Source organism: Manacus vitellinus, unplaced genomic scaffold, assembly GCF_001715985.3.
Source record: "Manacus vitellinus isolate BGI_N305 unplaced genomic scaffold, ASM171598v3 scaffold_22_pilon, whole genome shotgun sequence".
Lineage (NCBI taxonomy): Eukaryota > Metazoa > Chordata > Aves > Passeriformes > Pipridae > Manacus > Manacus vitellinus.
Window position 1 is genome coordinate 4,172,755 of NW_021939632.1, and position 12,404 is coordinate 4,185,158.

Here is a 12,404-nt window from a genome sequence, read left to right on the forward strand (position 1 = left end):
CCCAAACACACAGGTAGGCAGCAAGCTGTTCCTCTGCAGTGCAGGAAGGGGAACTTGCCACCTGCAGGCAAATCTCTCAAAGTTGCAGAGGCACTATGATACACAAGCTAAAACCAAAAGCAACGTGTTAGGCTTTCACATCTGCAAGCCAGAAAGCACACACCTGTTCATTCCTCCCCACAGACACAACCACTTACAAAAACAAGTTTCCCTGCCTTCACATTAAAAACTGCCAGGAACTTATGAAAGCACAGAGGAAAGTCTTTAAAAGAAAGCACATCTTGTTGTGAAACACAAAGGAGTGGACGCTTCAAAACCAAGCAAACAGCCTTACTGCTCATGCAACATTTGCTGTTGGAGCAGAACTGCATCGCTCTCCAGCTGAGGCACAACATGTGGGATTCCTCCTGCCTCTGCTTGTGGAAAAGCCAGGGCAGTCAGTGTTTCCACAGTGTCCCCTATGAAAGGCGATGCTAGCTGGGGTCTCCAGCTTCAAGGTGAAAAACATCCTGTCAGAGAAGTGACAACAGCCATAAGGAAAAGAATTATTCCCCACCACCAGTCCAAAGGAAGAGAGGGTAGTAAGGTATAGGCTCCCTACAGAAGAAACTGCACAGAATGATGTGGGTTCAGTTAAAGGGAAAAAGTTTCAGAGACATCAAAAACATTAAGTCAGCAATAACAGCCAAAAGGACAGAGGGGAAAAAACGAAAACTAATGTGACACATACCCACAGTCTATCCAGCCTATAGTACCTCGTCCTTTCACCTCCTGGGCCACGCTGGACAATAACCTGAGTGAGCTTTCCGCAGCAGCAGCTGGAAGACAAAATAAAATAATAAAAATAAATAAACAACAGCATTACTACTCCACATAGTAGAACACAATGGTGTGCTTCTTTGTTCTGAAGCACCAGAAGAACATTTTATCTAATTTGAAGAAACCAGTATGACAGGGATCAGTAAAATTTTCTGTAAACTAGAAGGAAAGCTGGCTGCAGCTGAAGCTGCATGGCTCCTTTCCTCTCTCCCCTTAAAACAACACAGAAATTCATACCTCCAGGCATGCTCCCTGAGCTACATTTATGGAGCTATACTGTGTTTTCTCCTGCAAACCAGTTTCTATTCCAACATTGCCTTTTCCCTGTGGCTGGGCATGAACCAGTTTGTGCCACTGCCTGCTAATTAGAGCAATTTCATTTAGGACTTTCATCAGCTGTAAGGGCAAGGCATTCAGCCTAACTCTCCCTAATTCTACCCCTGTCATACACAGAAAATAACACACTTTATTCTCAAATAACCAACAGTCCTGAGGAGCACCCTGAAAAGGTACTTCCAAGAACTGGCTGTATTATAGATACCCAACAGAGATTTTTATAATGCCATGCCACATTTGTAGATTTTGCAAAACACTTCCATTCCAAAGAAGTCTTATAAATGGTATTAAAAATATACAGAAGAGAGAAAAATATAGCGGTAGAAAGAAGTATCAGTCCCCCCAAAAATCTAATAGGAACTGTTTCCTTCCTTGATAAACAAAAAATAGAAACCCAGAGTCTCTTTCAGATCTCCATAACTATTTCAACAATCTGAATGTAAGAATGTCTACATTGGGTCAGGCCGAATGATCCTATAGACCAATATCCTGCCTCCAGCATTTGAGAAAGTGATGGCCTGTAGATACCAGAGTAGACAAGCAGAGACATTGGGATATTTGAGGGATACCCCCTCAAACACACTTTTAAAAATAAAAGCATTCAGGGACCCATTTGTCCCAGAAAACTCAGTAGCTGAGCAGCCCTGGCAGGACACCTGGCTGGTAAGGTGAACTAAACATCTGCAGATGAGGACACCTCCTAACCAATGAGTTCTCTGAATGAGATAAAAAGTGTCACCTAGTTCTGCTCAGCTGGGAAGCAAAGACTTTCTTCCAGCAGCATGATCAGATGCTGGCCAACATCTCATTAGAGCTGGGGGATGCATATCTGGGATTAGAATTGCACCTCCAAATTCCTCTCTCTTTTTTTCCTCTCCTCTCTTTCTGGGTGACAGAATTCTAATTGTACAAGGATCACTGTTCTAGGAAGGAACATTAATCCCACAGTCAGCTCTGCATGCAATGCTTTAGATTGCTAAAACCAACCAATTAAATAACAAAAACAGAAAAAAAAGAAATCCCTATAACATGGCTTTTGAACAATGCCCATAGGGCAACATTTATTAGATGAGTGTCACAGCTGAAGTGTTCTGGTTGTGCTACTAAAAATGAAAGCAACCACCACTTAAAATATTAAGCGTAAAAAGAAAATTTTCCCTTTAAGAAGCTGAATAATACAGATGTCTTTTTATCTAAAGTGTTCCTTTCAAAATCAAAAGGTATTAGAAACTCTTTTATGGTTTTTACTTTGAACCTGTTACTACAAAACCATTTGGCCAAGTTCAAGCGCTCAAAGTTCCCCACTATAGCAAAACACAATTTTTTTAACAAAATAATAAGTCACACATATAATTTTAACTGTTTCAGAATAATCTTTAGGAAATAAAGTTAATTATTGCAGCTCCTGCACCTCTTTGTCTGCAAAATTCTCTGATACTGGGGCAACGGGGACAAGAGGATATTAGTCACCATATACTGCTCCCATTTGATACACTATAAACCCAGAGCAACTCTACCATCATTGTGTTTAATTTAGATAAGACCTTTGCAACAGGTCAGAAAAGGAGGACACAATACCCAAACAAAGCATTATCTTCTACAGCTTGCCTACAGGAAGGAAAAGGAAGCAACAACAAAAACAATAAAGAAAATAATCATAGTGACACATTTTACTTCTTGCTCTCCAGTGACTTCCACATTCACAATACCATTCTGCACTTGTGTATGAAGTTTAAAGATAGTTTATTTATTTTACATGGTGTCACACAAAACAACACACCAAAACAAACAAGGCAACAGTATAGCCAGAGCAGAGCAAAAGGAAGAGCAAACAAGTAAGTAAACAGCCAGAAAGGAAAGCCTGAAGGAAAGACAAGACAACCAAAAGATTCAAGGGGACAGGTGGCATAACATGGAGATGAGTCATTTCTCCCTCTTACACAACAGTTCATTTTTTATTTTTATATTTTGTTAATTAAAGCTGAAAGACAACCATGGGACACTCAAAGCTGTCAGAAGCAAAGATGGATTGATTTCAGTACTGTAACTATTCATTAAGCTTTTCAGTGTCACCAGGAAATCAAAACTTGCAAACTACTGTGATAAACACACTAGAAAGCTCTTATTACAGGGAGCCATTTCTGGAGACAAAGCCAGAATAAAGGACATTTTTGCCAATGTGACAGAGCAATTAGAGGGCCGAATCAAGGTGACTCCAATCTTGAAACACCAGGAGCCTCTGAGTTAAAACAAAGGACACTATTCCTGAAGAAGCCCTTGTAGTCACGTAGAAGCCCCTTGGTGCACACCTTGCTTGCGTCACAACAAGCTGTGACATCAAAAAAAAAAAAAAACCAACAAAAAAGGAAGAGGACTTACCAGATTTGGAATAGAGCACTAGTACGTTATTCCGTGTCCTGAGAAGCTTCTTAAAATCCTTGTGATCACTTATTTTTTCAATGAGTGGAGACACCTTCAAGGAGTACACGAATGCTGGCAAGAATGCCTGCAGAAACACAAAGCCAGAAACATCAGTAACAGCTCCCATGCAAAGAAAAAAATACAAAGACAAACTGCTTTTGCAAATTGCTTCAACATTTTTCTATAATCTTGAGGCACGCTGCCTTAAATAAACTATCATATTGATTTGATCAGCAAAAGCCAAAAAAAAAAAAAGAGCCATGCACATGATTTATTGAAACTAGACCAATACCATTCCAAACACACATCCTTAAGTGGAGAGATAAACACAACATCAAGAAATACAGTTTTAGTTGATGCTATCCCCTTTAGAAGTTTGTTCCCTAGTCAGATAATCAGATAAAAATTCTTATATAAATTTAATATACTCTAACAAGAGAAGTAGCAAATTGCCAGTTCAAGAGCACTGTTGTCCCTAGATCTCAAAATACACTGCAAACTCAATGGAGTACTTTGATATCCCACTAAAGACAGTGAGAGCCAAGAAGCTAAAATAACCCACACTGACACAGAGCAGACAAAGGAAATGAGAACAGAATATGCAAGTAATCCAGCATCCACATTACAGCACTAAGCACAACCCTCTCCCACATACCCTCCCAAACTGGATTGGGGCTTATGTTTCCCAGTGTCCATCTTGTATCACACACACAGAGCAGTGTCTTTGCCACAAGATCAACTTTGGCTTCCGCTGGCCACAAGGAAGACACGGCATTTAATCTCTCTGCATCTCAGTTCTGTATCTATGCAAAGAAATTATTTTTTACTGCATCTTTTGGTCTATTTAAATCACGACTCTTCCAGAGCAAAGTTTGCCTGTCATAAAGTAAAACTCCTATCAAATTATGACCATAATGTCAGCTGGGGCTTCTACTGCTCATTTGTACTGCAATAACATTCAATAATAACAATAATAATAATAATTTTATCCATCAGGCTATGCTGCCTCCGTTCCACACTGTACTGAAGTCATGCTAATGGAATGATTATGGGAAGCTTAGCTGGAGAAATTATCTAGATTCCATTCACCTTACAGTAAAACCTTAACACTTAATTGCTTGGCTAAAAGCTTTAGCTCATTTGCCTAACACACACAAGAGGTTCAAGGTTTTCTTAATTACAGAACTCATTTTGATTGTGCCTCACTCCAGATGGGCTGGAAAATGTGTCCAGGGTGGATGCGAAGAAGTAAGAGGCTGTTTTCCTTGCATCCCATATATTACAATATGCAGCATTTGAAGAAGGGACTAAGCCAATCAAAGTCAGGACAGTGCAGCCCCAGGCACAGACTTCATTACAAAGACAGTTATTTGCAAACACCACAATCACTGAGGCACAGAAACAAAACCTGCACCTACGAAACAGACTTTATAAGTGCCAGAAGTTTTTACATGTAGAAAAGAGAGCAGGGTGGGGGGAGTCCTGGGACACACATGGCAATGTAAAGATGCTGAACTGAAATGGTCATCCTCAAAACAGCCAGGACATATGTGGTTATTTAAATTTACTAGAAAATACACCTGTAACATAAAATCTAGGAGTGAACAAGTTACCCCACTCCACAGGCAGGATTCCCACCACTGAGCCTTGCTGACCAAATGGTCTAACTGTGAGAAGGAAAAGTACACAACTGCAAGTCAGCCCCTACTTTCAGCATAAACATCCTTGATGCTTTACTTTGACCAAAAGACTCACATTCTTCTAACTCCAGATATCCAGAGCTCAGTCTTCCTACTTCAGCCATACAAGGAATTAATCTAACTTTGACTTCTGGGCAGATCTATTTAATCCTAAATAATTTATATAATAGTAAATTTAATCTTTATTTAAAAACTTCTCCCTTTGCCTCAATTTTTTTGTAACTATTCAAGTGTCTTAGATTTTTATTTATGCCTTAACTGAACTAAGGCTGAACACAGAGAAAGGTGGAATTACAGGTTGCCTGTAGTTTAAGGAACTGGACTCAATTAAGGATACTCTAGTTTATGAACTCTGCTAAAAAGAAATAATTGGAGTAAAAAAAGCCACAAAAGCCACTTTCAACATGACACCAAACGGTATTATGAACTTTATTTAAAGCATCTGTCCAGTTTTTAATGATAGGTCAGAAGAGGGGCATTGGAACTAGATGGTCTTTAAGGCCCTTTCCAATCCAAACCATTCTACAGTTCCGAGTACAGGCATTTTCCAGATGGAAAGGCTGTTCTGCCAATTTCAGTGACTTTCTTTCTTTTTTTTTTTCCTCCCCCTTTCCTTATAATGGCAGAGCTATAAACTTCTTGAAAAATTGGATTCTGGAAACAATGACAGCTGTAACTACTGCCTTGTCAGTGTTGTCACTAACAGAAAACTTGCTGCGCTGGTGGAACAGTAGATGCTTGGAGGGAGACACATGTCACATTGCACATATCCACTGCTACTCTGCCCAATTCCTCTCCAGGTATCAAATCAATACATGTTACCCATTTTCCCACAGTTTTACTACAGCAGCTCTCTCTGTTCCTATGGTTTAGACCAAAACCCACCGGGAAAGGCATTGTGCATATGAGCACGCCAGTCAGCCCTGCCGAATAAATCATCATCTCCCTTTAATTAAGATTAATGTGGCAGCCTTTCCTGGTTCTAAAACCCAAAAGGTCCAAGCCAAAGGTAGAACTGGACAAAAACGCCCTGCCTGCACATCTAAGGCAGCCGCAGCAGTACTGGGAGGATATTGGCTGAGCGGGAAAGTTCATCACCTCCCAGTTTGCATTTGCACTACATGGTGTTTGCAAACTGATAAGGATTAAGTAGTTCCGAACTCTAAAGCTTTCTCCTGCTGAAATTAATCAAGACCCTATCCAGGAATAAACGAGAGGCCAGTTTATTGTTAAACCTCCAGAAGAACCAGCTCCATTGAAGGCAAGCGATGCCAAGCGGTCATTTCCACCAGATGCCAGTCCCAGCCACAGGGCTGCTTTGCCCTGCTCCACAGTCAAAGCTGTCATAACTGTACCAGCAGCTACTGCCTCACAAGGGCTACAGCCACTAGTTGGGTCTACAACATGAAACTAAGAGCATGGGAAAAAAGAATCCTATAGAAGCTGTTATACTCTTCTTCTCCACAGAAAACCAGGCTCATATTCCTGCACAGCCCACAGGTAAAGCAGCAGTAAAGGTGAAGCTAATTGGCATGTACTGTGCTATATGAATTTAATTTTAAGATATGAGTCAGGTAGATTTACTCCAGACATTTTGCAGGAGAGCTCACCAGCCAGGCACTGCCCAATCAAGCACACTGCTTCTTGTTTAAATCCAGGGCACAAGAGGAGATGAGCATATATTAAAAAAAGAAAAGGTCAAGAAAGGTGACAGTCCCTCCTGGGCAGGAAGCCTCTTTTCATATGCGTCAGGAAGTGCTACATTCACACATATGGAAGTCTATAAATAAGAAACAAGCTAAACTCTCTTGTCACTTGAGCATCCTAAAGCTTTAAAATCTATTCCCAAACCACTGTTGAAAAGTTAAGAAACACTCGAAATATTTTTTTCAAGAAGCTGCCCACCTCAGTACCTGCTAAAGTATAAGGCATATTAACACAATAATGTAAAACATCTGTGCCACCCTTGCCAGTTATGCCAATGAGAAATTGCAACAGAACTAAAGGAAGGTCTATTTTATTTCATGCTGTGTGTGCACAGTGACTAGCAAAACAGGTCCTCATCCATGGCTGGCTTGGTAAGCTGGAACAAACATGACTGTCACCTGGTGTCCTTGGATACAGAAAACTTTGGTAAAGACATTCAGAAAAAAGGCAAACTACACGTGGCAGACTATGAAATGCAAATCTCATAGCAATTCCAGTATGCAGATTTCCCCCAGCTCAAGATTGCAATCTGAATTTATTTTCACAGAATTTTTTATGGTGTTGGTCACACATCAGTCATGTGACTGTAGTGTCTAAGATGCATGAAAGATTCTCAAGTAAAACATAAGTGAATCCAAACTCTCAAGACAGTCAATTCAAAACTGCTGAGACACTGCTATTCAAGTAGAAGGTACAAAACCCCCCATGTTCTAGCTCTGCCTCTGCTCTTCAAAGTATGCATTTAAATATATGATCTTGCAAGCTAGGTGGGAGAAGTCTGATCAGTCAAAAAGGTTTAATTTTCTTTTTTTTCACTGTTCTCTAACAATTCCTTGCAGAGTTGCTGAACATATGCAAGTGCTAAAGAGTAGTAAACACCCCACAACCCTAATCCTTTAGAACTGGTACCCAAGAAACATCTGAGCTTTCAGAAACCCAGAGGCAAAGAGTTATAGGCAAATAACTATTTGCTAATTATACTTCCAGGACTGACACTATTGAAAAATGTGGTCATCCCTCAGGCTGTGTTTTCTCAAAATCATTGAGGATCTGAGAAAGTAGAGTTTATTTTTCAAATTTTACTCTTCTCTGAATCTCATTTTAGAACGAAAAAAGGGAATATCTTTCAAACAGCCACAAGAATGTATTTTCATATTTTACATTTATTATTCAAATTAAATGTGATAAATGCTTAACTGCTGTTCCCACAGAACCCAGTTCAATTTATGAGTTGCTCCCCACAAAGGCTTCATGACAGCATGGTCTTTTGCTAAGGATAAGCAGCATGTCTGTAGAATTGCTTATTTATTTATTTTACATCAAGGGCAATGGAAACACACATTTTTAAAAAAAAAAGAAAATAAAAATCAAAATTAAATAAGGAAGAACTATCAGAAGCGTAGCATTATACACGGGACAGAAAAAACTATTTCCTATTTCTCCTACTTCCAGCTCAAGCGCATGAAATATACATTTCCCTGGACACAAATTATGCATGAAAAATACAAATGCTTATGCTGCTGACACAGTGCTTAGGTGCCCGAATCCATATGTCAACATACAATTTTTATGTGCACACTAACACATGTATAATTAGGCAGACAATTTGCACGCTATTCATCAAGAATAGCTGGGGCTGACTTGCACACAACGCTGTTTCCAGAACACCTGCTGCTTGGCAGGGACCCAGTCTTACACTCGACCACAATTTTGAAAGCCCACTTTTAAACAAGACATTGACTTTGATTTCTGTCTCAGCTTTGCCGCCCACTGGTGTCATTCTCATTTTGGGACAACAGCATTCAACCCACCGTAAATACGATCAATGAGCAACCCTGTGCACATGAAACAGATTGTGTCTGACAAGGTATTCTATAGGACTGTAGCTGAAGAAGAAACCTGGCTCAAAATTTCAAACAGTAATAGAGATGACTGAATTTAATTTCATTCTTAACTTCTTTAGGAGGGGACTAGTTCACATTCTAAACAAGAGTCTCATCTGCCACATTAAAATGAGGGGGGAAGGAACAGGAAAGAAATCCCAACAAGAAGACAGAATCTCACCTCCTCTTTCCTACTCAGTTCCCAAAATGAGCCCTGTGGTGGAATGCAGACTTAACTTCAGAAGGCAGATTTGAAAGAACATGTCTGTTTGTGGTGATGGAAGTTTGTAACCCTGCAGATCAGCCGGTGGCACAGCCAGGTCCCGTGGTGCAGACAGCATTCACATACTGAAAACACCGGGTCTAAGTCATCTCCAGGCAAGTGCAACGAGAAACTGACCCGTTGCTTCCTTCCCCCCAATTCGTTCTCACTTAAAAATACAAGATGTTCAAATCCAAAGCCCCCTTGTTTACAACAATCACAGTTTGACTGCAGATGTTTTATCTTCCTTGTTCATCATACAAACCACTCTTGACCTTGTGCCATAATTGCTTGCTTTTCACTCAGGAGCCCTCCCTCTGCTGCTATTTACATTCAGGGTTGTACTGCTTTGATCACTGAGCCATTTGTAACAAATGCTTTCCGAGATGGATAGTGATAAGTAGGACAGTCCCCTTTTTTCATTCATGATTAATATCTGAAATAGCTGTAGAAACGTTTTAATCAAATCAGATGAGGGTTATCTCTGTTACCCACAGGTACCTCAAAGAAGCCTCATAAGAATTATTATTTGAATGAGGGGGGAAGAGAAAGGGTAGCATTTGGGTCTCAGACTTCAGGGGTCACAACTGAGGTGGCCCCTGCAGTAGCCTCTGCAATCCCACTGAAACCACAAAACCATCATCTCCCAGCCACCTGTGCAGGGGTTCCCAAACTGCAACCCGCTGAGGACCCCCAGCACAAAGGTTGTGGAGCGCTGTGTGTCACAGATCCAAAAAGCCATACACGGTCTCAGTGGAGAGCAGTAACTTCCATGCCTACAGCAGCATGGGATGGCCAGGTGAGGAGCACTCCAGCAGACACACCGGAAGATCAACAACTCCTGCACTGGAAGACTGACAGCATTTGAAAACCATGGTTTTGCCCAACTGATTTACATTTGCAGACATGCCCACCAGGTACTTCTTGAGTTTTTTCATTTCCCACAAGCTCTGTGGAAGAAACAGTCCTATTCTGTACATAACCCAGATCAGTTAATTCTCACCTCAAGCCATTCCAGGAACAAAAAACCTGAAGCACTACTGACATTTTGTTGTGGGGGGTCATATCTCCAAGAGCCAAGTGCCATATTTTCTTTTGTTTTCAAAGAAAGGCAAATTAAATTCCTGAAACAGTGTCTTGGTACTCTTAGGCTGAAGACTGCTACAAATAAGGCATTCCACTTAACATGGTGCCTGCTATGTTCACTTTCCAAATATAGAAGATAGTGAAAAATACCATGGAGACGTCAAGATTTGACTAGACTCTACCGTTCATATTGTTCTTAAACACTGGCTTTTAAGCTACGGGCATAATAGTCTATACTAAAGGATGTTCTTAAGAGCTCTGTGTAGCAAATTAATTGTATGGTTTATCACTGGGTTTCAAATGCTCTGTGAAGGAAAACCCGTGCAACTATTTACTAAGTAACAACTGACTGTAATAGGGTCAATTACTAATGCTGACAAAGAACTTTCTCCTTATTATGAATGTGAAGCTCTCTCTTCAAGCCAGGCACTGGCGCAATATATATATATATATTAAACAAGCTGTTGATGAAATAATGTTTCAGATATCACTTCTGAATGAGCACATTTGACTGCAAAAGTTAAGGGCACGAGCAAAGCATATGCTACATAATCCCCCACTAAAAAATTAGGTTTTCAAGAAGTTTAAAGAAGTACCACCTACTCAAGAAGCACGTAGGAGGTACTATAAAAAGAAGACAAAAACACTATTAATGGGACTTATAAGGAAGAGAGGGCAAAAAATGCCACCTGAAAATCCCTAGCATTTTATATGGCACTTGTTATCTTCAAAGCATTGCACGAATGTTACCTAATTAATCCTCACATTTTTCTGCCAGGTGCTAGGAGACGAAGCTTAATTTTAATAGTTGGAGCGAGATTCACACAGAAAGGAAGTGATCTGCAAGAGGCAAAAGGGAGGCAGCATTAGAACAAACTGGCACACAGCTGATCCTAGAGCAGCTCACAACCACACAGTCATGGAGTGCCATATCCTGCAAAAGTGAGGAGGGGGAGAGAAAGAGTCTATCTGCAGTCACCCAGCAAACAGGCTGCATGACTCTAAACCCACAGACAACAGACAGGACATCATCAAGGCAGTCACAAATGAGATTACCTTTGTTATCTGTGTTCTGCAGTGTACAAGTCACAGCACCCTCCACCAATGCTACCAGCTAGCACAATGCCAAAACTAAACACCTTCTCTGTCATCACAACTTTTTGCCATTCACAAGCTTGAAAAAGTGGTAGAATCAAGATAAACAATAACTTACTTCCAAAGTGACCCTGTCTGCACGAAGAAATTTAAGGCAATGCTAGTTTGTGTAATGTAATTTGGAACCAGAATCACCAAGCTTCTCCATTCAGACCTCCAACTACAACTTTGAAGAAAGGCCACACTACCTCTGTTTTACTGAAACAGAGGAACTGCATCACCAAAAAGCAAAAGAAATGGTCAACAATAGAACAAGCACCTCTTCCATCACCAATTGCTTGTGACACCATGAACTCACTGCTGGGCAGAAAGACCATTTTTGATGACCATACCACCCTTGTGGCAATATCCCAGGGCCTCTGAAGTAAACAGGCACTTTGGCACCAAAGTCAATGGATTGAAAACATCACTCCATAAGGTATGGAGTTGAGTAACAAAGCCAATGTTTAATTTGGGAAGGGCATCTGAGGAGACAGAGTATATCCCATGTCACCGTTTTACAAATTAGTATTTTGAAGAAGGAACAGACAAAGTAGGATGGGGCAAGAAGACAGCAAGTAAGGGATTTGTCTCTGCAATACCCTTCCTCTGACTGCCACAAAACACTTTCCAAAGAGGCTCCTGTGGTTCAAGCAGTAACTGGATAGGAAGAGACACTCCTGAATTCAAGCCCAAAAGCCACCATGGGAAACAACACCTGAGCACTGCAGTGGAGAAGCAGTGTTCACGCCCTGCCTGCAAACCCACTGGAGGCAAAGCCACTGCTGCCACGCTGCAGAGCCACCTGCAACACAGAGTGAATCGTGCCTCAGCTCTCCCTGCAGGCCTGGGGTCACAAGTCAGTGTCAGTGCTCACCACTGCATTCCTGTACCTTACTGGCAAGGAGAGAGGAAGTACTTGAGGAGCTGGAAGCCTCAAATGTTCCCTCCAAGCCCTTCTTTGGAGGCACTGGGTTTGACTGGCAGCAGGTCAAGAAGCCTGCTTCCCAAAGGCTGTCGGTCAGACTCTTGACTCAGTTTCTCTGTCATTAAGCC

General features: G+C 41.0%; 1 protein-coding gene across 1 annotated transcript in view; it reads right to left on the reverse strand.

Moving 5' to 3' along the window:
* PDIA5 (protein disulfide isomerase family A member 5) overlaps positions 1-12,404 on the reverse strand; it is a 112,929-nt gene that overhangs the window by 84,330 nt on the left and 16,195 nt on the right. Inside the window, exons 3-4 of the mRNA XM_029959894.1 lie at positions 3,535-3,661; positions 731-818 (exon numbers count right to left, since the gene is read on the reverse strand). Of these exons, the coding sequence (XP_029815754.1) occupies positions 731-818; positions 3,535-3,661 (215 nt within the window). The remainder of the gene's footprint in view (positions 1-730; positions 819-3,534; positions 3,662-12,404) is intronic.